The 27,018-nt window shown below is 41.3% G+C and overlaps 2 protein-coding genes across 8 annotated transcripts in view; both read right to left on the bottom strand.

Annotated features, from left to right (window-relative positions):
• The window catches only part of ARFGAP3 (ADP ribosylation factor GTPase activating protein 3), a 35,150-nt gene extending 25,087 nt beyond the window's left edge, over nt 1-10,063 (bottom strand). Inside the window, exons 1-3 of the mRNA XM_030041167.2 lie at nt 9,884-10,063; nt 3,729-3,847; nt 2,442-2,514 (exon numbers count right to left, since the gene is read on the bottom strand). Of these exons, the coding sequence (XP_029897027.1) occupies nt 2,442-2,514; nt 3,729-3,847; nt 9,884-9,952 (261 nt within the window). The 5' untranslated portion in view covers nt 9,953-10,063. The remainder of the gene's footprint in view (nt 1-2,441; nt 2,515-3,728; nt 3,848-9,883) is intronic.
• Nucleotides 10,064-21,466: 11,403 nt separating this feature from the next.
• PACSIN2 (protein kinase C and casein kinase substrate in neurons 2) overlaps nt 21,467-27,018 on the bottom strand; it is a 64,135-nt gene continuing 58,583 nt past the window's right edge. For 6 of the 7 annotated variants that reach the window (XM_030040239.2, XM_030040241.2, XM_030040242.2 and 3 more), the window contains one exon: nt 21,467-23,323. In XM_030040239.2, coding sequence (XP_029896099.1) covers nt 23,211-23,323 — 113 coding nt within the window. In that variant the 3' untranslated portion in view covers nt 21,467-23,210. The remainder of the gene's footprint in view (nt 23,324-27,018) is intronic. The other variant, XR_003927090.2, reaches the window with a different exon arrangement.

Here is a 27,018-nt window from a genome sequence, read left to right as displayed (position 1 = left end):
TCTTCCTTCAAAAGAAAAGTGTGTCTGCACATATATATGTACCCATATATATTTGTATGCTTGTGTATTTATAAAAAATATAAATATATAAATGAAAAATTTTATTCTGATTTAGGATCTTAAAAGAAAAGCAAATCAATACATTTATATCAGAGTTCCACAAGTGTTTGAAAGATAAAAAAAACAACAAAAAAAAATCATTTTCTCAGTACCTGTAATTGACTAGCAAATCGTATCATACATTCTTGCATGGAAGAACATGTCAGACTATTACAGTAAAAAATAATAAACAAGTTTCTGATAGGATCAGCAAGTCTAGATAACCTAAGGTTATGACCTCATATGCTGCAATTGCAAAGCATAAATCTAGCATACAAGTACCAGGCTTCATACAAAAATTAAGCAACAACCATGCAGGAGAGAGATAATGTCAGTCACTTCAGTGATTACAACAGAAAGTATTGAACATCACAGATGCCAAAAAGACTGCATTTTTGCATTTAATTGTATACACCTATGAACTTGATATCAGAGCTTTTTTTTGTAAACCCTAATTCCAATCATCAGAGAGATCTGTTCTGAAAATAAAAGGAATTAACATTTCAGATTTTCTAGCAATCTGATACACAGCTACGAAGCTCAGGACTGCTGTTAGCCAAGATTCAGCATCATCAGGCAATTATAGAATACAAAGGATTAATGTTAATCTGATAGTGCTTCTAAACAGTAGTTAGTAAAAACAGAATTTGGCATTTAATTGAAACAAAAAGGGAATGGTTTTTTAATGCAGTTAGAAGAAAAATGTTAATTTTACTTTTTAAAATGTCTAGACACTTTACTAAACTGGTCTTTAAAGGTTCAGGTATTAATCTTCCTAGGCAATCCAAAACAGGCCTTAGTGAATTTGAGGTATTTGAGGAGTGGCTATGGGTATATATCACCTCTTGGTACAATGTATGATAGGAAACAGTGACATCCAAACAGAAAGACAAAAACTCATAAAATTAAATAATAAAGGTTTACTGTTATTCTTCTGGTAATATACTTTGTAAGATTAACTGAAGTACTTTTCAAACCTTGCTGTCTCTTCTTTCCAACTGCCTTAAACCCTTTGTATAGCAAAGTTTATATCATCTAACCAAAGCTTTTAAGCCTTTGGCTAAAAAAGAAAATATTTTTCATGCAAAATCTCTCTCTTCTGATTAGCCAAAACTGTGATTTTTATGTACTAAGTGGCATAACAGAAACTCAATGGCAGTATTAAGACAGAAAGGTGTAACTTAGAAAGGATAGGCAGAAGAAAGAGAGGGAGAGGACACCATGCAACCACTCAGATCTGTAAGACAGAGACAGTGACCTGCTGAATGCCTTATTCAAAGAAAAAGGTTTGACTGGAAAATGCAGAAATGGAAGATAAATAATAACGATCCTGAATTAATCATTTTTTGTATGGAAATAGGAAAAAAAAAACCCCAGCAGAATATTAAAGTGTTAGACTTAAGGAAAGCAGATTGCTAAGAAAATTGTTAACAAAAAGCCTATGGAAAGCAAGTTTGGGTGAAGTTTCTTAAAAGAAACAACATTAAGGACAAAGCACAAATGAAGAAAGATAAGGGGTAAGCATGCAGGGAATTAGAAGAAAAGCAGAAATTGCTTAGGGAAGTTGCATGGTGGTTGCAGGATGGGTCAACTTAGGGAAGCAATCTCAGTTCTTGATGGTCAATCTGAAAAAAACATGCAAAAACAAGCAAGATTCCGAAAGAGTTAACAAAGGAAAACATCCTCTTTTAAAAAGGAGATTGAGAACAATACAGCAGTCAACATAACTTCAATTTATAAAAATATTGTGTAACAAACTTATTCGTAAGTACATAAAAAATCAAGTTGAAAGTGACAGCCAATATGAAGTGGCCCAAACCAAAGCACTGCTATTCCCTCTCTGATAGTGTAGCATGTCTTATCTTTACTTCAGTTGTGCCTCAGGTATAAGTCAGATCTCGACTTCAGTGTGACTTTTGACAGTGACATGATTTTTGGCATGATATTTTCATAAACCATGTAAGGAAACACAGTCACAGGAAGGTACTCATAAGCTAGGTTTACAAGCTGTTGGAAAGCCATCTTCCAGCAGCTGTCAATGTTTCCCTGTTACATTAGACACATATTGACAAGGAATCTGATCTGGCCTTTGCAGTGATTTTTATTAATGACTTGTAAGAAAAAATAAAACATTTCCAGATTATACCAAAATGAAAAAGTTGCAAGAAGTATGGAGGATGAAATTAGCATTCAAAGGAATTCTTAAAAACAAGAGGGGGGCGGAAGAGAGAAATGGACTGGAAAAATAAAAATATGTCCAAGATGCGAGTCGATAAGGACAGACAATAGCTTCCAAGCCTAACAAGCTTCAATGTGCAAAGCAAATTCTCAGGAGTACATACAGCATTTGCATTTCCTCCAACTTGCATGCATCTCAGTTGAAACCAAGACCAATTTGAATCCAGTTCTGTAGATCTAAATAGAAGGAAACATTTTTAATGTTATCTTCAAAGCCATTTAAAATCTCTCTTCCCTTTTTTTTTTTTTTTGTAAAGTGTTTCTCTCCCCCCCCCTTTTTTTTTTGTAATGTGAAAAACAGGCATCTATAGGAAAAAAAAAAATCTGTGACAATATACTATGTAATAAAGCCATGTAGAACTGCCACAGTTTTTCAAACTGTAAAAGCTTGAGAAAAATGCACCCTCTGGCTGACAGGTTTTCCCTTTTAAAAAGCACCAGTAAGATACATTTTCAGGAATCACATTTTAACTCTGTCAACAGCAGATGACAATCACATGTAATGGACAAAGTGACAATTTGCGTGTCATATCACAACAAAAATTTGGGGCTCAGTGAGTATAAGGAGAATTAATACTGTGATCATTAGGAACGGATTCTTTAGAGGCCTCTTGTAATGCTCTTGTATACAGTGAAAAGGCAGCAGAGGAAGAATTTCAGTTGATGGAAAATGGCTGCTTTTATTTGCAATCCACTCTTGGACACACTGCTCTCACTCACCTCAAGCAGAACCTTCCATTTGAAATATGTAATTATTTATTAGGCCAAAAAGGCCCACAGGCCATCAGTTAGGATACTCACCTGAAATGCGACAAGGTCAGGGTGCAGATTTACTGCACTGACGGATTGACTGAGCTAAACAGCTGCCAAAATGGGTAGCCCTTTACACCACGCCAGTACTAGCAGTCAGGTAACACCATCATGAACTGCTTCAGGAAGCAAAACTGGCAAAACGCTACTTAGCTCTCTGAACTAGCTTTGCTGGGGGTCAGATTAGCTGTATGATCAATACACTGTAACACTGTTGAAGATAATAAACTAATATTTGCCTCAGTCTTGCTGTGGAGGAATGATAAAACACTTCAACATGCTTACTCCGTTCTTCATGTTCATCATCTCCAATGTAGAAACAGACCTGCCAACAGATGCGCGCTACTAACGCAACAAGAAGGTAATGGGAATGGGTGCATGGTACAAATTCTGCTGAACCCTATCTATTTACCAAATTCCCAAGCAGCTACCAGATACATCAAAGCCAATACAAACATTAAAAAGGTCTGAATCAGTAGTTGGGAGAAGAATGGGTTTTCCTCTCTGAGCAGGTATCTGAACAAACAAACAAAAACATTAAAAGATGCCATTTTTACTATAAAAATATACAAACTACTTACCGAATGAAACTCAAATGAACACCAAGCGATCGATGGGTCCCTGAACAATCAATACAGAGAAAAACTCCATATGTTATGCTTGCCCAGCTAGGGTTCTTTGCTCCGCAGTCAAAACACACCTTAAAGAAAATAAAGATCAGTAACAGGACTTGAGCATAACCACATCTTACAGTTGTATTATAGGTCATGCTAACACCCTTGCAGTGATCAAGCTTAATTAACTCACCCTTATAGCATTTGTTGACATGACAACTTCATATTATCCTAATTTTATAAATACAAAGAAGAGTTACACCATCTGCTCACACTTGTGTGTCTTTGCCCTAACTAGCCAGGACTGCATGCCTTCCCGGTTTCCAACTATAACCAGTGTACACAGGGACCACAGGTTGAGAAACCGGGTCAGAGAACCTACATCAGTCTAGTTCAAACACACATTTAATGCAGTACTTCCAGCACTTCTGAAATACAAAAGCGTTTAAGAAATATTTTCGCAAGGGCAGGCTCTCTTCATGACGTACCACTGAGCCTACTCTTTCCTCAGAACGTACATGCTACTGCAGTTATCAGCAGCACTAATGACATCATTAGCTACTTTCATAAATAGAATCCTTGACCTTTAGAGCAAGCCTCTGAAATCCAGCTGTGTGAAGAAAGCGTCCACACTGTACTGCCTAGCCTAGCCCTCTCTGCTGGACATGACTATTTGTAAGATATATAACACACATGTATTGCTGTATCAACCTTTTAACTGTCCGTAACACAGACTGGTTAAAAAGCAAATATGCCCACAACTACTGCATAGACAAAACCAGGAATTTCTTATCCTCTGCCACCACATTAGACTCCTAACATTCAACTAAAGCTACAAGAGGTATCTGTGTCTATATCTCATATACTTTGCAGGTCTGCAGGCCACAACTTTCACATCCTGTGTCAGTTATTCTGAATTTTGTGCTTCTTTGGCCAAAGAAAGCAAGAACAAAAAATTTATCTGATACAAATCAATTTTCAAATGCAAGGAAGAACACAAATTTAAACAGAAACAGCTATTCCTTATAAATGCCATGTGCACACATCTATTCCTGTATGAAAGCACTTCATTATCTGATCAATGCTTTTTCAGTGGTATTTATAACGGCTGCAAAGAAGTACTTCTACAGTAAAAGCATCCATCTATAGGTACAGTCAGTGGCATCTACTAAGAATTAACTTGAGAGAGACAAGCTTTTACACAAAAAACGATGGAGTTCCAATCTGCAATTTTATCCTTTAACATCCTCCTATAAATCTAATGCATCTTCAGACAGCAACAGAGGTTCTAGCTATATGCAGAAAAAAAAAAAAAGTTTCTTCCAAGTCAGCTGGGGACACACAGTACAACCTACACGCAGGCCACAATGCTTCCAGCACCTCCTCATCAAGCTGGAAAAATAAAAAGTTAAGAAGTCTCCTTGCTAGAAACTCCATTCATACTCAGTAGAGATTTTTGTCTCTCTATTTTTGTACATACCCAGTCAAACAAGACCTGAGTTTGCACTCAAGTCAGCTCACCTATCATTCACCCAAATTAATTCAAGTGCACACCAAGGAGCAGTTTGAGGCTAAACTCCTCATCTTAGTGTGGGTCTATTTAAGCTTGTACAGTCCAAATTTATCAGGCACAAGCAAAGTTCACCAGCAGATCCAGCATTAGCTTTTCCGACACATCAACATTTTAAGCCTGAGCTTCAGGTAGGCTAATGATCGGTAACACAAACAGAAAGCATGGAGGTCGCAGTTTCTGCATGTGCAAGTCCCCTCTTTCAACAGAGACTTAACATTTATTAACGTTAAATCATTTATGCATCCCATATCGTATGTGGAAATGGGGTCATTCACTGACATACAGCAGAAAGAAGAAATAAGATAAAAGCTACAGAGAATGAGTGACAAAAGGAATATTAGAGGGTGTCCCTGAAACAAGCACAGGTGGAATAACGATATAGAGGGAGTTAGGGAAAAGAAAGAATGAGTAACTTCACATATGCCATTTCTAAGAAAACACATCACCTTAGCAGTCAGAACTCATTCTCTTTTTTCCAATTCTCTCCATTCTTTGAAGTACTTCCTTAAAAAACAACATGAGCCTTGTCTTAATTTTAAATTGGCTATTTTCAGGCTTTTTCTTACAAGGCCAAAAGGAGGATGAGGACAACAAAACAGGAGAAGATTCTGCTTGAAACCAAAGCTAACAGAACAGCACAGCCTTGCTTCTAATACAGGAGAGCAAAGCGGGCTTACAGTCCTAAGTCTTGTGGAAATCACCTGGAGTACAAATAGGAAACGGGAATCTTGAGTATCAGTGGGTGGTTAAAAAAAAAAAATCCCATGTTTAAAAATGTTCAGCTATAAACATCCCTAAAGATTCTTCTCCCCTCCCCGGTGCAATTATAAGCACTTCTTAATTTCAACATCTTAAAAGTCAGTTGCATCACCTTGGAAGCTAGCTGCCACAAAGCAGTATAGCTCAGTATCTCACGCAGGACTCTCTATCAGCTATTTACCAGACACCTGTGAAAATTACTCATATGCATAAAACCTGTAGCTTTTAGGATTGTGATGCAAGTAGGAACATCTAATTTTCTTGTGAAAGTAATGTAAAAACTGCCATTTCTATCATGCTATGCAACAGAAATAGAAGCATGTCATTAACACTTACTCATTTTGCTTAGTTTTCTCAATTTTTGAAGTGCTTCCCGCTACAGAAATTGTAACAAGAATTAAAAAAAAAAAAAAAAAAATTAAAACCAATTTCAGACCCATCCTACGAAATCGTTTCCATTTCAGAAACAGATAAAGCGTATTTTCTCTACTGATTTAAGTACAACTACAATATCAAAATCATTATAAAAATCAATTTGAAGGAAATGCTTAAATAAGTTACTGCTTTTAAAACACACTTGAATTCTTTTTGCTTATTTTGTGTTAAAGCATTTCAGGACAGCCTAGATTCAGTAACAGTCACTTTGAAAATAAGAGCAAAAGGCCTAATCAAGACGTTTGTACCTGAGCAAACACAAAGACTCAGGTATAATCCACAGCAAGTGGTCATTAAATCCATCTTGCACAAGATACCCATGTTAATAAATAAATATATATTTTATATTGTTATTGGATATGGAAACATAATAATATATAGCCTATAGAAAAGTTAGTTTTGGCACTTTGGAAGAGGTGAGCAGGTTCAGCAAGCTTATCCCTGAGCTGACAGTTACATAGACACTTCCAACCTCCCACATAGCAGGGCTACTGCCACAGGGTAGCTCCGCATCTCCTTGTGCTTGCCATTCCTAGCATGCAAGGCTACCATACAGCTGCATCAACACTAAACCAGCTAAAACTCAGAAGGCAGTTTCATACTTGGTCGAAGGTGATCTAAAACCAAGCAGCTACTCTCTCAGTTACCAGCCACCATTTCCAGATATGCTTTCCTTCTCTTGCATCAGCAATAATAATCACACTTGTTGATCCTACTGGAAACCAGCACTGCACTGCTTTGACTCAGAGCAAAGGTAGGTCCAACTCACATCACAGCCACATGACCAGTAATGCCAATATAAGGGAGGGAACAGGAATGTTTGCCACAGGAAGAAGACAGGACTGCCCATTTTGGAAGTGTCGTGGTCTTAAAATGACTTAAGTGAGACATTATATACTACACTCTACTCTGGGGCAAAAAAAAAACCCCTGCCCTCCAACACACACACAAACCACACCTACAATACACACTGTAATAACAAAACTGAACAACTGATAAACCACCACCACAACACGCATGCTTAGTTTTCAGCCAGTTCAGATCCTTGATCTGGGTGTCCAAGCAGAGACACAAATACTATCATCAACAAAAGAATAGAAAGAACCAGAAAGAAAAGAATGAAAAACTAACAGTTTCGGAGAAACAGATCTACGCCAGATTAAAAGAAACTATATAGCACAGCCTCAGGGTGCAAGTCTTCAAAACAGGTGAGCTTTACAAACACTCAAGTTAACAATACCAGGTAGCTTAAGGACTATGAACATTTTTATATGTACAAAATACATCCCATTTAACAATTGTAACATGTTTGTTCAGTGTCGTCAGGCAGCTCTATATTACTTAATACCCGAAGACACACCAAGAACTCAAAAAAGCTATTTCTCACGCTACACAAAGTAAAGGAAACTAAGATCAAATTACAGATACGTTAATTTCAAGACAATTACTCAAATACCAGTTTAAACACACTATAATCCACAAACTAAACTGTACATTTAAATGAGAATTGTTTTCCTAAGCTCATGTGCACCAAGAACTACTGCAGAGCACTAGCCCAGTGTAAGTGTACATGCCTGCTTATAGTAGGCAAGCAGTAAACCCAGATGCTGCATAGAAGAGATCCCAGTTCTTCCCAAACTGTATAAACAACACAGTTAAAGCATACTACTAAGCTTCTAATACAGAACCTTTCCAATATTTGCACCTTCCTGTGTCTTTCTTTCCCAGCAGAAAAGCCCTACAAATAAAAGAGGCAGGCTGCATAAGAAGAACACAAGAGAAAGGACACAAAACAAGATGTGATCAAACACAAGAGAATAAACTGATGGCAGCAACAACTTTTACTTAAGAAGACTGGTCAGATACATGGGCATGGGAGAGTTGTGAGATCTAAGCTGTTGATGTTTCCCACTCTCCTTCCTCTCTGTCGTTACAGGTCAGTAAGAGCGGGCTTCGTTGCAGTGCTAATATGAGTTATCTGCACCTGAGCTACTTCTTTCAAACTGACCTAGTCTGAATGGCAGCACACACTGTGCCAATATTGCTTTGTTAGCGTTGGCACTAAATTTCTATGTAGCACCTGACACGACTGCAAGGAGAGACAGATATGCCTGAGCAACCACAGGTACCACAACCACCTTACTAACGTAGCACAGTAACAACGAGTCCAGAACTGTTCGAGGCACTCCATCTTTGGGTTTTCCATCCTCACCAGCTATGGGCAGTACCTTCTGATCCTCTTGTGATCCCAATACAGAAAAAGCATCGCGACAGCATTACAGAACTACTCAACCACTTAGACACAGTGCCAGTGAATTTCAGGGGCCTGTAGACTATCTTCTCTGACTCTCCCTGTTGGGATTAGGACCTTTTCTTGATGAACAAAGGCACGTTTTAGGAACGCTTGTGCTAAAACTAATCGGCGAGGGTTCATCTTTGAGCTCTGCTTTCTCAGAAAGCAGATGCATGTCCATTGCCTGTACAGTCTTAACAATTTGTGTTCAAAGTGTGGGAGTCAGTTTTGGACCAAAGACAGACCTCCAGACTCGTATTCCCAGAAAACAAAACCAAGGCGTTTCTTCACAATGCTAATCCAAAGTTTCCTAGTGTATTTTTCAGATACGTTCACAGCATATACCATAATGCCAATACAATGGAGCAGATGGCACTAAAAAGCAGCACAGGAGCATGTAACTGTGGACAGTACTTCTGCCATGTCACCTTGCAGTCTGAGGCACCTTTCCCAGTTCCCAGCTGGCCACTGCACACCTTCATATGTAACGAATACTAAAAAACCAACCGGGCTTCACAACGCTGAAAAATTAAAGTCACCACCAGGCGAGTCCAACGTGATGAGAAAACATCAAACTTCCACTGCCACAGAAGCGGCTGTGCCACAATGGGCTTTTGCTTCTTTGATTACAACAAAAAAACCCCACATTCAACAAGCTACGTTGTCCCCGTTCGGGAACTCGCTTTTTATTTTTAGCTGCGCTGACCCTCCTTCCAGCAATCCTTGGACACCCGGTACCCGGGAGGAGCTGCACTTCCCCCGGTGAGTGCTCGAACGCCCAGCCGGACCCCGGGACGGCCGGAGGGCGGGCAGAGCTGCCCAGCCGACGGCGACACGGGCTTCCCCCGCTTCCGGGACGGCCGCCGCCGGGGAGCTGCCCGCTCCTTCCCTCCTCCCGCCGCCAGAGCACCGCCGGCAGCGGGCCGGGCCGCCGGGGGCTCGGCGGGGCGGGGCGGGGCGGCCCGCGGGCACTCCCCCTCCCCCGCCCCGGCGGCAGTGCGACGTGTCACAGCGGCGGAGCGCAGACCTTGCCCCCCCCCCCCCCCCCCCCGCCGCCCTTACCTTGTTGGTGGGGACGGAGCGGAGCCGCTTGAAGATGGCGGCAATGTCCTGCTTGCTGGGCTCGCACATGGCGCCGGGGGGCAGGTGGGCGCGGAGGCGGGAGGGCTGCGAAGGAGAACCGCCGCCGCCGCTACCGCCCGCTCGCACCGCCGGGACGCCCCACGCCGCGGCGGGACGCTCCGCTCCGCTCCGCTCCGCCCCGCCCCGCCCCGCCCGGGAGGCGGCCACGCAGCGCGCGCCCCCTCAGCCCGGCGGGGCGCGGCCTGCGGTCGCCGGCGTGGCGCGAGGGGGCGAGTCTCCCCCCCCCGGTCGCCGTGGAGACGAGCGGCTCTGCTGCGTCAGCGCCTTCCGTTGGGCGCGCTAACCGTCGCGGGGCGGGGGAGAGCGGCGAGCGGGAGGCCGTGAGGCGGTCGGCGGCCGTGAGGCGGGAGAGGGCCGTGAGGCGGCCGGCCGGCTCGGGGCTGAGGCACGGGAGGTGGCCTCGCTTCCTCGGGGCGGCGATGGGGCCGCGGGAAGAAAACCCGCGGAAGACCACCACCACCCCGCCCCTTCGCTGGATGTGGAGGAAGCGAAGCAGCCGCATTCCCCTCGAGACAGGTGATAAAGAGCGTTGTTATGCTTGCGACTAGACCTGTTTCTGCTCTTGGACTCAACAAGTAGGTTTCAAGGGCTCGGTGAAAATTCTAGTTAAAACCATCGTTCCCGCTCCTCGCTAGCACTAAAGTACACAGTCAGGGACAAATGAGTCGGTGCCAAACCGGCAGAACGAAAAGACGACAGGTTTTAACTGCTTCCGAAAGCAGCATGTTCAGATCGAAAATCTGAAATCATAAAGCCCCTCAGAACAGGAAACAGAACAATAGAAATATAATCAGGAACCATGTAACTTACTAGTATCCCTACTTGGAAAACCTTGAGTGCCCAAACCACACCACACTGAAATTGGTTGCGTGCAGAGACCTTCTGTCACAGCTGTGTGCCTCATGCTCCACCTTACAGGAGGATTTATCACTCGGGCCATGAAGCTCAGCAAAGGCAGAGATGCCAGGCTAATGAACCCTTTTGCTGGAACACTGGCCAGGATGCTGCAGAGGTCCTGCAGTGGCCACTCCAGGTCCCTTATGGCCAGCACGGAGCTAAAGGTTCAGTCCTTAACAAAGCCCTTAACGGCAGCCCTCGCAAAACAGCGCAAAGACAACTTTGTGGCTCTATAGAACTCGGCTCAGATCCATAACAGGATCTTCAGAGCTTGGTGTCTTAGCACTCACTCTTCTTCATCATAGACCATCAAGGCTCGCAAGGCTGTATCCCCTTCTCCCTTACGCTTCTGACACAGACAGGTAAGACTGCATAGTTATCCATATATGGAAAAAACAGAGTTTAGACAAAAGTTCTATAATTTATCATTTTCTTTCAGAAACGTCTAGGTTGGAAGGGACCTCTGGAGATTGTCTGCTCTAACCTTCTGTTAAAAACAGGGCCATAGAGTTATCTAGCTATCTAAATAGTCAAGTTCAAAGCTTTGCATGAAAATCCAGCTTCAGCCCCTCGGCCTCAAACCTGTGTCACCTTCAGTGCCTTAAGTACAAGAGGTTCACTGTCCCCCATGGAAGCTAACAACCCCCAGTTCTTACTGGTCAGTTGGGGAAGTCATGCAGGGTGAGGAGACCCATTACTGCCTCAGTTCTGGCCACTCTGCATGAGGCACTCACGTGGTGAGCACAGTCTTGAGCACTGGTTCAGGGATTTCTGCTGGAGCATATGCTGCGTGCTGTCCCTGCGCGGGGCCCTCAGCACTGCAACTCAGAGCCATGCCCTGACCCTGTAGCACCTTGCTGATCACCAGGAGTCAGTCACTAGTTATCCTGGCAGGCAGCTGAACGCACAAACGTTTTACTCTTATTTTCAGAGTGTGGACGTTTGCTGGCAGCAGGCCAGCGACTTCTTTACTCCAGATTAACTTTGTTCAGTCTGGCACTATCACAGGTAGGGGGCCTGATCAAAGTATAGGATAGCTGTCCAAAAATCCATCTGTATGCATATAGCCAAGTAACATGGAGACTAGACTTAAAACATCTGAGCCTGTAGAAGCATAAGTTGTTACCTATTCCATAGCAACAAATACAATCACCCCCTTCACAATCACTTGGGATCAAGAATGCCTATCAAGAGACCTACCTTTACAACTGAAGTTTACATTTCAGGAAGACATGGCCTGTGTAGTCATAGGTGCTCCCTACAGCACACTCCCCTCCGGAGATACTTGCCAAATCCCATCTGACTGCATGAGGATTGTCATCCCAGCCTACAGCTGCTGGCCTCACAAAGAGAAAGAGTTGCCAAGTTTCCACAAAGGAAAAAAAGTGCATTATGTCATCTTTATAAGTACTATTAAAAAAAAAAAGGAGCAGGAGAGGTACAATCTTGCTAGTTAAATTGGAACAATTAACATCAGAAAAACAAGGTCATTCTGAGGATTGACCTGTCTGGCACAATCCTAGAAAAGGATACTTATTGTCCCGTACTTTCCCCAGCTGCACTGCTGCCTCCCCAGGCAATGGCACACAAAGGCAGCAACCTCCTGCCAGTGCGGCAGCCTGAGAGACCCAAAGTGCATCTTTGGGAAGCACAGGCAAGTAACACCATAGTGGGTTCTTCTGTCTTCTGCTGGCTTCCTGTTTCAGGAAGTGGTACCTCTCTGCCCCTCAGTTGGAATGTCAAAAAGCTGCTAGCTGTTCAGGGCCACCTTGCACACACAGCTCACAAGTCTCTCTCCAGGAAGTAAGAAGTATATCAGCCCTTGATAGTGTTCAGAAACACACTGTGCTGCCTCTACCTGGACTCACACAGCACCTCTATCCTAAGGCCATACTTTGCAATTCAGCTATGTGGGTGTGCATGCTAGACAGATTCCTGTTGCAGACTGCAAGCTCAGCTGATTGCTAGGAGATGAGTTCTAGACAAGATGGAAGAAAAGCATTTAGCACATGCTTATGAACCTGAGGGAGGCAAGCAGGTCCTGGAGGCAATCTTAGAGCAGCCTCTAGGTTGTGGGAGAAAGGTAATACAGCAAATGGAGGTAACAGTAGAAGGAAGAGATGAGCTGGTCCATCTCCATCAGGGAAAAGGCAGTGCTCGTAATTCACTGGCTGTTCTGCACGTTGAGTAAATAAAACAAACAAAACCCCCAAAAACTTACCTTCAATGGTGCCTGTAGATTGGGCACTGGAGTGTCCTCTGCTTTGGCAAGCAGCTGTTATGTGCAATGCAGGTCCTTACTCAGACCCAGTAGCAGACCAGCAAAGCGAGCAAGACTGACTCCCCTGGTCTGACATTGCTTATGTCCTCAATCCTCAGCAGATTTTCATCTTGACAAAAAAACTGTCCAAAGAGCACAGATTCCTTCCCTGGTCCCATTATCCACAGCATGTTGTACTGTCATTTATTTTGTCCGTGCGGAAGAATGCCAATTTATTAAAGAGATTTTGGAAATAGCCTCCATATCCTATTCTCCCCCTAATGGTGACCTTGCCCAGCCCCAGGGGAGAAGCAAACTAGAGTCTAAATAATGGAAACCATCAGAATAAGCCCTGAAAGGTGATGAATGTTTCCAGGAATAGAGGTGGGCCTCTTGTTCTTCAGCAAGTGTGTGGTTTCAGTGGATTGCAGAAAGAGGGAAGGCACAGAGAAGAGCAGCAGTGGTGGGAAAGTGGACCACAGCTGCTGCTTTGCCAGTTATGCCTCAGTGTAGTAATATCATGTCTTGCTAGTGGTTTCCAAGAATGTCCAAAATACACGCATTTGTATTCCCAGTGCACACAGTACCATTTAAAAATTGCTTCCATGCCAGCTGGTCTGACAAAGATATACATGGAGGAAGACTGCTATATGTGTACCCTCAGACACAAATGCCTGGCAACTATGGCATTCCCTAGAAAGACTGTGTGTATTATAAGCCCTCTAATCAGGTGCAAATGCAGAGCAATTCACTGCCCACATGCTAGAATATGACACTGGGCGCTGCTGTTTTGCAAATCAAAACCCAAGTGCTCTTATTCTTACTAACAACCCAGAATACAGTTCCAGTTTGATATGAAGAGAAGATTTCATGATGAGGAGAATCAAACATTGGAGAAATTTGCCCACAGCAACTGTGGAAACTCTGCCCTTGGAGGTTTTTAGGACCCAACCAGACAAAGCCCTCAGCAGCCTGCTCCTAGTTCAGTGCTGACCCCACTTTGAGCAGGAAATTGGACTGGAGACGTTTTGAGGACCCTCCTCCCTGAATGATTCTGTGCTAATACCCCCTTCTCTGCCTAGCCAGGCTAGACCTGAAATGGATGGATTCTCCCTGTAATACTTTGTTGGGGGTGCCAGAGCAATTCTGTGAGCTGGTGCAGCACAGGCAAAGCAACCTGTTCCAATGCTTTCTCCTACTCTCACCTATCCAACTGCTGCAACACAGGTCTTGGGCTCCTGGATCTTGCCAGACAGTCCTGCCAGGATGCATGAATACAAAGGAGGATAGCTGTTCAGGATTATCTCTTGAGAAGTGTCTGTTCTCTAGGTCTTTGGCTGATTTGATAACCAGAGATAGGCACTTGCATCTGCATGGAGTTGTGTGGAATTACAGGTTCAGTGGTCACCTGCTGTCTCACAGTTCTAAAAGATTTGCTGCCATTCCCAACCTTCAAAGCTTTTAGTTCTGTAAAATTCTACTAGTGCTGTTCTCCAGTTATTATCAAGCCTCCCGTTGTTTGCTTTCTCTTCACATTGCTGCTGAGAAATGATGGAATATAGGTATAGTCACGCTAGCTAGATCACCCAGGTCACGCTAGCTAGATCTTCATTACCCTCCCAGTGCCAAAGGTTCCCTTACAGCCAGAGGACACATATGAATTGGGCTTGGTGCCCTTTGAAAAACTTGGTCACACTGAGCAAAATTTGTCACCGCTCACAGCTACATTGTGCATAATGAAAATATGTTGCCTTATGACAGTTGTAGCTTGAGAAGTTTTAGGCCAGGCTCCCTCTGCAAATGATATCCTCAAAGACACAACATAGTCCCAGACATGTATCATTCCAGTACAAACAGTCCATACAGAAAATCTCTTCTCTAGAGCAGGAAGATCAAGCATCCAAATGCCTACTCCCACAATATGGAAATGAAGTTTAGTAACTACATTAAAAACCAGTTGAAACTAGTTCAACACATCAATAATACATTTTTATTTAGTACTAATGCATTGTTTGTACTGATAACATCAAGAAGCATAACCACTTCAAACAGGTGAGGTTTTTTGGAGCTTTCCACTCATGAAAGTCATCTGCATCTCAACAACATGGACCAGTACAAAGCCAGAAAGTTACTATACTGTAATTTACAGACAACTCCTCTGCACACTCAATAATCAGTTGTGCTTAGGCAAGCCTGTTTGTATTAGCAAAGCAAGGGACTTTCAAAGCTACAAGAGGTAGCATCCCATTGCAAAAACCACCTACATTTGCCACATGATAGCATTTCATCTATGCCAGGGTAATCAAATGTCAGTGTTTTCTGCATAGGGATTCTAGAAATATCTGTCATCATAGTACTTCACAACTGATATGGTTGTTTACCTCACATCATTGGAGATTTCATGGAAAAGTGATCTAGCTAAGGTAATAGGTGACTTGGATTTTCAAAAAGTTCTTGCTAATGTCCCTCAGAAAAGCTGAAGCAAACTGCCATGAAATAAAGGAAATGATCATTTAATAAATCAGTTATTGACTACAGTAATAAAAAGTGGAAAGTTAACAGTGTCCTCTCCAGAGGGATTCATGCCTGGACTAGTAGATTTAAGTATTTATCTACAAAAAGGGCAAGTAGAAAGGTGGCAGTTTATTGATATTAAATTACTTACAATCACAAAAGTGGAAAACAGCTGCAAAGGGATCTTGTACAGGACTGATTGACCAGATAAAGCAACAAGGGAATTTCAAAGTCAAATGCAAAACAAAAATACAGTCTAAACCTATCTAATGGGGTGAGAACTAGCAACTGCTAAGAAAAGCATTACTGGCTGTCTTTCTGGAATTGATTACAGGTTCTCTTTTCTGAACTACTTCATTTAGATCTGTATGAACAATAGTGTGGTGTTCACTGGTTGCCAAAGCAGTGAACTGAATTTTCAAAATTACGAGGAAAGAATTAAATTTTTCTTATTTAATAGGACCAAAGACAGAGATCATTGAAAACCAAAAATAACATGGCTGAAGTATCATCGTGTGTCATCCTGTTCCTACACTCTTCCCAAGGCACTGACTACACAGCACTGACACAGACTTCATCTGACGTACTATAGTCATTCTTAGAGAAGAGGTTGCACCTTTAGAAATGTGGACAGGCACACAGTAAAACTTTCAGATGTACATGGGTACTGTCCCCCGAATGAAAGGTTCAAGAAGCACCTGAAGTATTTTTGAAATTTTGTGCTAAAGGATTAATATAGTATCGCACAGGAATCTGAATTTCTAACAGGAGAAAACAAGTAAAGCAGGCTGATAATGATACATACTGAGCATTAGCAGGTAAACTGCTAGGTGTCAAACACACTGAAGGTATTGTCTACTGCAGTAATTACCAAATGACCCTTCTCAGGTTCTGAAATTGCTGTTTATATTTTAGTTCAAACAAAATGAGGAAGTATTCCAGTAAAACTGGGATTATATTGTATTCTCTCATTTCAGGAACAGAATCTGCAGCTCTTCAAATTGACCACTAGGTATGCTTTCAGCCACAATTAGCAAGCTCCCCTGTTGTTTTGAGGTGAATGAACAACTTTCTGCCAAACCAGAAATGTTAGAGAAAGATTATGTAATCTTAAATTATTTTTTGAAACAGATGCAACTCCAGGAGAACAGGAAGTATTGCTGCTGGATATCCAACCCTCAGTATAGCATTCTCCATTCTATCCCTTTTCTTCTTTGTTTTACAATAATATACAGTGAACAACCGTTATTTTAAAAATCATGCAAACCATATCAGATTAGTACAAAACCATCCCATTTATTGTCTGTTTGGATTTCCCACTAGAAGCCTCAGTATTTCTATTTATCTCCAATTGTGAAGTCTGCCTTAATTTTTGCTTTGCAAGTGTTATGCATAAAGACATAATTGGAAGAAAGATGTTAGAACAGAAAAAAAAAAAATCAGTTCAGCCATGGTGAGAACAGTATTAGTACATCAGACAAACTTCACAGACATCTCAACAGGAGGTAATAGGAATGGATTTGTTTATTACACTGAGGGTATAGCTTTACTTTTGGCTTCTTGTATGAGTATAGCAAATATCATATATATGTTCATATTATAGCTTACAGGTAAGTTAAGAGGCAGTTTGGGGAAAGTGTGTTCAAAATTTTGGTGTCAAGCTTTCAGTCTCAGAAGCAACAACTTAAGAGAAATTTTAATATTACTTTGTATTGTGTATCAGGAACTGCTTACCTCTGCACCTTCTCTAATAAAATAGCCTGTTATTTTCCTGAAAAGATTCTCTGGATGTTCCATCTTAACTAGATGAATTCATCGGTGTTATCAATTACTGGAAATAAATAGCAAAATTACACTAAAAAAAGACAAAGCACCTAATTTGTTCAGTGATCACTGCAAATATCACTGTGGTGAATGGATGCAGTTGGCAGCCGGTCACAAGTGGTGTTCCCCAGGGCTCAGTATTGGGGCCAGTTCTGTTTAATATCTTTATCAATGATCTGGATGAGGGGATTGACTGCACCCTCAGCAAGTTTGCAGATTACACCAAGCTGGGAGGGAATGTTGATCTACTTGAGGGCAGGAAGGCTCTACAGAGGGATCTGGACAGGCTGGATCGATGGGCCAAGGCCAACTGTATGAGGTTCAACAAGGCTCAGTGCCAGGTCCTGCACTTGGGACACAACCACCCCATGCAGTGCTACAGGCTTGGGGAAGAGTGGCTGGAAAGCTGCCTGGCAGAAAAGGACCTGAATACAGGCCAGCGGTGTGCCCGGGTGGCCAAGAAGGCCAACAGCATCCTGGCTTGTATCAGAAATAGTATGGCCAGCACGACGAGGGAAGTGATCGTCCCCCTGTACTCGGCACTGGTGAGGCTGCACCTCAAATGCTATGTTCGGTTTTGGGCCCCTCACTACAAGACAGACATTGAGGTGCTGAAGCGTGTCCAAAGAAGGGCAATGAAGCTGGTGAAGGGTCTAGAGCACAAGTCTTATGAGGAGCAGCTGAGGGAACTGGGGTTGTTTAGGCTGGAGAAAGGAGGCTGAGGGAAGACCTTATCGCTCTCTGCAACTACCTGAAAGGAGGTTGCAGTGAGGTGGGTGTCAGTCTATTCTCCCAAGTAACAAGCAATAGGACAAGAGGAAACGGCCTCAAGTTGAACCAGGGGAGGTTTAGATAAGATATTAGGAAAAATTTCTTCACTGAAAAGGTTGTCAAGCATACGAACAAGCTGCCCAGGGAAGTGGTTGAGTCACCATCCCTGGACGTATTTAAAAGACATGTGGACATGGTACTTGGGGACATGGTTTAGTGCTGAACTTGGCAGTGTTAGTTTAACAGGTGTACTCAATGAGCTTAAAGGTCTTTTCCAACCTAAATGATTCTATCCTGATTTAAAAGTCAACAGCTTTTGTGAAACCGGGCACTACATGTGTTTTCAAAGCATTTAAGAAATGCTATGCAAGTGGCAAGTATTTTCATGCTGTAAGATTGAAACATGCCTAAGGTCACAGCAATGTTTGGGGAGCTCAATCAGTACAAGCAAATATACACAAGTTAGTTTTGAAACATACTATTTCCCTTCAGAATGTTAAGGGAAATGGGACAGGATGGGGAGAAATTACATTCTGAGCAGCATATTCTCCTTTTATAGCTTGTAACTTTAATCCCGTGAAAGTGAAGTATAGCTGCTTAAACACAGGATAAACTTACAAGGAAAATTTCTCTATTGTTGCTCAACAGCCTTCATTACTTACTTTTACTGACTGTAGCAAGGCTTTTGACACAGGCTCCCATAGTATCCTTACAGCCAAACAGGTGACTAAATAGACTGGATAGAAAATTGTCTGGACTGTCAGGCTCAAGGGGTTGTGACTGGGCATACAAAACCCAACTGAAATCCTGAGGGATGGACACTAGGGGCAGTATTATTTAATGCCTTTATAACCTGGATGATGGGACAGAACACACTCTTGACAAGCCTGCAGATGGTACCAGGTTAGAGAGATTATAGAGGGCCACTGCTTAGAGGGAGCTCAACTCTCGAGAACCAGGCTGACAGGAACCTCATGAACACCAAAGGCAAATGCAGCGTCCCGTACCTGCACAGAGTTACTCCATCTCAGCAGGACAGATTGGATGCTGACAGGATAAAAAGAAGCTCTCCAGAAAAAGACCTAGGTATCCAAGTGAACAACATGAATCAGCAGCATGTCCTTGCAGTAAAGGCAGCCCACAGCACACCAGGCTGTATTAGTACAAGTGTAGCTAGCAGGCTAAAGCTACCTAATGGAAAAGCATAGAGAAGCTGGTGCCAGACTCTTAAAGGCACACAAGCGAAGTGCAAGAGGAAACATGAGAAATTCTGATACATGTAAGGAAAAAAATTCCTCATGGTGAAAGTGATGAACCACTAAATCGCATTGCTCGGAAAGGTGGTGGACTCTTCATCCTTGGAGATGTTCAAGACTCAGCTGGACAAGCCCTGAACAACCTGCTCTAACTGGACCTGCTTTGAGGTTCCCTGGCTGGGCTAGGTAGCCACCAGAAGTCCCTTGCATTCTCATTCTAAATTTGGTTATGATGAGTATATGCAAACTTTATATACTAGATAATGAGATAAGATCTATGTTCTTAAAGCAAAATTCTCAACTGAATTCATCTGTGCAAGGTAAACAGCTGTCCATTCAAAATGAGAATGAAACTAGTAGTTTTCATTTGACCAAATCCAAGTCTGTTAACCAAAGTTCTCATTGAAATTAAGTCTAATAAGAGCTTCAAGCACTTAAAATGGCCTATTGTTTATACTTGTTAGCAGTCAAATAAAAATACTTTATCATTTTTAAAATGTTTTATAAGTAAGTTTGCCATTAGCTTCTGCTACTCAGTATTATGGAAGGCTTTGTCTGGTTTTGGACACCCTCCCCACCCACGCTTAGTATAAGATCCTGATAAACTTGAGCAAGTACAGTGGAGGGATGTGAGGCAGCTGGAGCACTGAGGAGAGGCTGAGGGAATGGGGCTTGTTCAGCCTGGAGAAGAGATTAGTCTGGGGGTCCCAAGAGCAGCCTTGCAGCACCTATGAGGAGGTGTCCTGGGTTCAGCTGGGATAGAGTGAATTTTTACAGGAACCTGGGAGGTGGGGGGGCACAGCCGGGGCAGCTGACCTGAACTAGCCAAGGAGCTATTCCATACCGTGTGACATCATGCTCAGTATATACATGGGGAGCGGGCCAGGGGGAGGGCGCTCTCTCTCTCTCTCTCGACTTTCGGTGGGGGAAGTGGCGGAGCGTCGGGTCCCGGGTGGTGAGCAGTTGCACTGTGCATCACTCTTTTTGTATACTCTTCCATTAGTACCGTTGTTGTTGTTGTAACCTTTTTTTTGTGTTGTCCCAGTAAACTGCCCTTATCTCAACCCTCGAGGTTCCAGGTTTTTTTTCTTTTCTCTCCTCCGTCTCCTCCCTATCCCACTGGAGGGGGGCGGGAGGAGTGAGCGAGCGGCTGCGTGGTCCTTTGTTACCGGCTGGGCTGAAACCACGACAGGAGGCTACTAAAATGACAGAGCCAGGCTCCATCCAAGCCCAGCAGAATGACACTCAACAGTCATAAATTGCAATAGGGCAGGTTCTAATCACATATAAAATGGGGAAAAAATATAATTAAACATTGTAAGAATTGGAACAGAGAGGTTTGGAAGTTTTTCAGACTAGCTCAAAGGCCTGAGCAACCTGGTCTGAATGCAGAGTTGACTGCACTTTAAATAGGACAGTGCACTAGAGACCTCCCTTGGTCCCTCCCACTTGGATTCCATGGTGCCTTCACTGAATTGGACAACCAGCATAAAGAACTAGTACTTTATTTAGATTAAAAGATGCAGTATGGATGGGGGAGACAAGATAAACTTTCAGCTAGCCATCACAAACACTACTACATTAATCACTGCCAGTCAACCAGAAAACTCAAAAAAGGCAGAAAAGATTCAGATATTATTATTAAAAAAAAAAAAAAAAAAGCCTAGCTGCTCACCCAAGTTATATCAGACTTGACTACACCACAGAAAGCAGCATCACAGTAGATTCTGCATACCCATAAAAGACATGGTCTCTTCTTCTTCCATAAAGATTTTACTGGAATGTCTTGCCAAGAGCTGCTACGCACTGCACCTCCCCTTTTTTGTTAACAGCACAATCCCACTAATGTCCTAATCCTCTTTATGGCTCTTTTAGACAATGCAGATTTTGTCACCTTGAATTGCAATGAAATGCACAGATTATTTGCTTCATAAGACTATTTTCACATACATTGAAATAGTAAAAGGTGCATTCTGTGTATTTAAGAGATTAACAGATTTTATTGTTTTCTAAAATATTTTACAATACAGAGACCCAAACCAGTAATTCCTGACAATTTTAGTAACCGTCGTGTGGATGAACAATTATGTTGGTAAGTTTTCCGTGACAGACATATACATACATCCACTTTCTAAGCTTGCACATTTTGATTCATTGAAAACGATGACTAAACATATCTATAAGCTCAAAAAGGAAATGATAAAGTCCAAGACTACCAACAGTGTTCTACAGTTACCTCAAAACAGGTTTGTTAGCTTCATTACAGTGTAGCTTCCTAACATAAGCATATCTACTTACCTGATACTTAAGTTTTTTTAAACACAAATCTGCTGTAATTTTACAACCCAGTTTTAAGTGTCACAAATGCATACTATTTGACATGATTATAGATGGCCGAGTTGTAACTGCAAACAAATGTAGATTTTACAGTGTTCTGCTACAATAATCCATGTAAGGACTAAAGCTAGTTTATATTTTGACCCACAAATTTATCCACAAATACTGATTTTGAGTATGTTACTGTATTTACTGTACTTCTGAAAATCTAATCACAGAATACTTTGTCTATGGTACAGTAACGAATATGGCAGGAAAGCAGATTTAAATATACCTATAATTTAAACTCTTAAAATAGTCTAAATCTTATTGACATTGAAAGGCTTGATAACTAATAGCCATGCTCTTTATATTTTGGAATATCAAATTATATGTACATATACACAACATAGATATGCTCTTAATAAAAAGCATTTAGTCTATTTTACAGTCTTCTCTGTTCAAAAAAGTTAGCCTTCACAGATTTAACATTTCAAACCACCCAAAAGTCATTAGCAGTTTAAAGGAGATTATTTTGTTTCCCTGCAAACGTGCTGGAAATAGCTAGTATTCTGCGACTTATTGCATAATTCATCTTTGAGTGCCATTTAAGATCTAGATGGAAAACTCTTAGTTTAAGTGTCAAACCACATAAACAACATTCATAATAGAATCCCAACCCATGACACCTGCAGATATAATAGAATCCCAACCCATGACACCTGCAGATATCTCTGCTACAAATAACCTCCTGTAACAGATATTTATTAAATACAGTATTTGTTTTACAACTTCAAGCCATGCTGACAACATAGAAAGATTACTACAACATGGAAAGAGTTTTCATTCAGTCAACTGGTGACTAAATCTGTGACATAATTTAAGTAAAGATAAATCCAAGCATACAAAAAGGTGCTTAACTACATAGCATTTAAATAAAAAAATACTGCATCTTTCAGACATCGCTAAGAACAAATAGAAAATTAACTATAATCTTTAAAATTCAAGTTGCAAGTTACTGAAGGTCACTTAAAATAACTGATTAAACAAAAGTGAGCATAAGCCACATACCTAGGGTAGGGTGAGGCACAAGCATAGAAAATGTAAAAATGTTTAGGATTCACAATAACAGACCATGTGGGAAGAAAAAGCTTAAAAAGTATTTTTCCTATCATACTATTTTTTCAATCTAACCCCTTTCCTTTACATTGTGCACAAGCTGTGAAAACAATGTCAAATTATTAGTTCAAACTTTTGTCTTTAAATCACCATGATTTCAGTATTAAGCTCTCACCTTTTCATTAAAATATATACACTCTATACATCATTCAGCTTCCTCTCACTTTAAATATATACTGTACAGGCCTACAGAGCTTTTGTAACACTTCTTTATTAACTTTGTCCTTTGTCACTGGATTGGTTCTACATAGTTTGCTGGGTATAAACCAACTTGTCCGTTGTCCAGACGTCCTTTGCACCAACCCTGCTCATCTTCATTCTCCATTTTAGTTAACTCATCCCCTGAACAAAGAATGAACATTGTTAACGAACTGTAACCTTTGAAGTAACACCACGAAGATATGACACATGCCCACTTTTCTTCCCCTGCCCACCCCAGGCCCCAGTAGAAACCCTCCCATCTTTGCTCTTCATGCTTTTGATACTAAGAATACCACTCACAGATCTGCATATGGGATGAAAGGCCCCCAGTTTCAAGAAAATGAGAAGCAGCAAGCTACTTTGAAACTAAAACATTACATTGATGGCGTTTCAAAAAGGTCATAGCATTTTTTAAAGCACAATAAAGAATGCAAACTTTTGAAGCTATATGCAGTGTTATTTCACTATAAGATCAAAGACACCCATATATCTAAAGGGTGTGAACTACTGCAAAGATAGTACAACTACCGCTAAACAAGCAGAATAATCCTACATTTATGACCCTCAGCAAAATGTCAGTGCAAGTGAAATAAATGTTTCGTTAGGCTTACTGTCAGTATATACTCCTCTAAGAGTTTGTGGAACATAAGGAGGAAAATGCTACAAAAAAATCAAGAGAATTTTACTGCCATGCCTTAAATTATACTTGCAGCCTTTCAGTATACCACTACTAGGTTGTGATGCAGAAAGATTGAAAGGAATCTTCTACCTTACACTTTGTTACATCTCTCTCTCTCTCTCCCTCTCTCTCTCCCTCCCCCCCCTTTCCTCATCTTTTTAAGAAATACAAGAACTGGGATTTAACTTCCCCTTTTACTGCTCTAGCTTTACGTTGTTGGAAGCTGATGTACAGTTGTAGCTCCAGAAAAAGTAACTCAGAATTTGCTTCCTAACTTACACAGCAAAAGCTGACACTGATTATCCATTCAGGCACTTAGGAACTATAACATAACCTCATTTTGATTATCATGCACATCTAATCTTCTACATCCTCAGGAAATACTGTGGCATTAGAAAGTCTGCAGACTCCAAGATGCTGTATATAAGCAAATGAATGTCCACCTCAGCCAGGCAAAAAAGGCTACATTGAGTAACAATTATTTCCTTGTACAACTTATTTGTGTCAATTATTTCCCTAGATAAAATTGATTTGTGTTTCATCTTAGTTAGCAATAGGAAATACATGCTGAAGATATTAACCACTTAATACAGTCCCAAATGGCTATGAATATACAGAGTCTTGGTATCATTTAGGAGAACGTGAACTAGCCTGGGGACTATAAATTCTTCAGTAGAAATGGACAAGCTTCGTATTAAATCTCCACAAAATATCTAGCTTCTATGGCTCTTCTGTTAGATAAAAAACATTAAAGCCTCATCTCCTCTAGTTTGTAAGTTTACCAGATAACTAATAAAAGAACATTATGAACAAATGTCTGGCATTGCAGACTGTACTTGGCTTATGGAGATAATTTACAATTTTTTCCACTGTTTCTAGTGCTGCAGAATGAGACAGTATACAATTTCAAGTGTTCCTACTACTTCTATGCAGTGTATGTTAATAAAGAGTGAAAACAATGACTATCAAAAAGCCACACTGCATTAACAGTAAGCCCCAACGCAGTTGTACTTGTATTAAAAGCTAGGACTTGGAAACTCAGTGATCTTGGAGGTCTATGAAAATATTACCACTTTTAATGTCATCTGCACAACAGTTACAATGAAATCAGCCTAACAACTGTGATAAAGATAGCATATACAATAACACATTTTGACAACATTGCATGGGCTACATTTACTGTAGCTATTTATTCTCAGCCACAGCAGAGACACAGTAGGGTGAGAGATACATGTGGTAGATGGTTATCTCCCATCCTGTTACACAATTATAAAACCTCTCCCAAGATATGAATAAACAAAGTTATTCTTCCTCTTTGGAAGAATCCCACAGTTGTTTGCCAAGAAAAAACCCACCAGATTTATAAAGTATTCCACGAATAAAAAGGAGTTTCATGTATTAAAGTACATTTAATGGACACTGTGCAAAGCATATATTCTACAGCATGTACCTAGAAGCGATTGCAAAAGCTTTGTAGACAAATTCTTTGAATACCTAAGGAAATCCCATCTGAGAATATCTGAGTACATTTAAACTGATCCCTAAAATGCATTAATCCTCTGTTGACAGCTGCTTAGGAGTCTAGGCATAGTCTATGTAGGAGCACAGAAGTGAGTACATTTTAAATTGGCTCCTGCACGACCTGGTGATTTTTTTTCCTTAGTCTTTTGTATGTTCAGTGTAAACCTAGTCACACTAATACTGCTACCTAAAAACTAACTAAGTTTGACTATAGCCATACGATAATTCAGCTTCTGTAAGGGGATTCATAGCCTAGCATGTCATCCCTTTCCTATGATTGATAAAATCATGTAATTTGGTGTTATAATGTACTTTAATGCTCTTCCTTCAAAGGTATTAAGCTATTTTTAAGTTAAGTGTATGTACATCTCAGTTCATACTTCCTGTACTTTATTTCTACAGACCTCACACTGAGAACCACTTGGTTCAAATAGTTTAATGCAAGTCACACAGCTGCTACTGAAGCACAGAATACCTAACTTTGTATTTAACTATTACATCTGTGTGTATAAACATTGCATAGTTTTGCCACTGAAAGGCCCGTTACTGTAAACCCTTGGAATGCCACCCTGTTGCTTCACAGGCACAATATATATATTTCAAGAGGATTAGCATACTTGCATCCCCTGCTGAGAAAAAAGGAGCAGTTAAAGTCTACAGAATGAAGAATAATTTTAGCTGCTGCGCATTCCAGAGAAAGATCCACATATTTTATTAGTACTGTCCTTCTGTCAGGGCACAATTCAGCAAAGTTAATGGAGAAACCAACCCATTCGTCCTCTCCAGAAGCCTCCAATACTTTTCTACAAAGAAAAGTGAGATGTATAGAGTTTCACTACTGAGAAAGGAGCAAGGCGAGTGAAAGGCAGGAGCGCTACCACCTGAGTTTTGGGACTTTTTAGTTTAAAAACCACAAACTGCATTTAGGATATGACCTAGAAATACACTGTTCTGAGCAGCACCTTTCTCCATAAGCAGAATGGAAGTCTAGCAGTTCACTGACTAGCTACGTTATTAACTTTCAGCTGTAACATCCATCTAAGACCCATAATAGATGGTGTAGAAGTAGCATACTTCTTAGAAACCCCAGCTGAAAGGGATGTAGAACCAAAAGTTCTCTCAAACTTTTTTTCAACACTTGAATCCTGTTTCTCCTCTACAACTAAGCTATTACAGGAGAAGGGAATAAATGACAAGCAAATGGGAAGAGACAAGATCAATGAGACTGCCTATCTCATTTTCACAAACTGAAGTTCTGTTTGCTTTTGCTAAACTACTCGTGCAATCTTGTTCTGGAATTCCTGGTTAGTAAACTTTTCATGTGCAATTCTGGGAAAGAGTAGAATAATTGGCTGAAATTAGAGCTCGGAAAGCATGGACAGGGTGTAGCTTTCACCTTTCATCACTAGAGGGTGCTGCCTCCAGGCTGGCCAGATTATTAAAAACTTGGAAGTCTCCTGCTTTGGGGGCTGAGTATGATGCCCAGGCACTTGCTCAGCACACAACGACTGGTAGAACTAGCCCAAACTGAAGGCCACAGCGTCCATTTGCTTGCTGCCATCATACCCCTGTGCCAGCTTCGTATGTGTGCAAACATACTGTGGCATGGGTTTCTCCTGTCAGTAGCCTCTATTGT

Source organism: Aquila chrysaetos, chromosome 17 (genome assembly GCF_900496995.4).
Source record: "Aquila chrysaetos chrysaetos chromosome 17, bAquChr1.4, whole genome shotgun sequence".
Taxonomy (NCBI): Eukaryota; Metazoa; Chordata; class Aves; order Accipitriformes; family Accipitridae; genus Aquila; species Aquila chrysaetos.
Note: the sequence above shows the minus strand (reverse complement) of the source record. Positions and strands in the feature narration are given on the sequence as shown.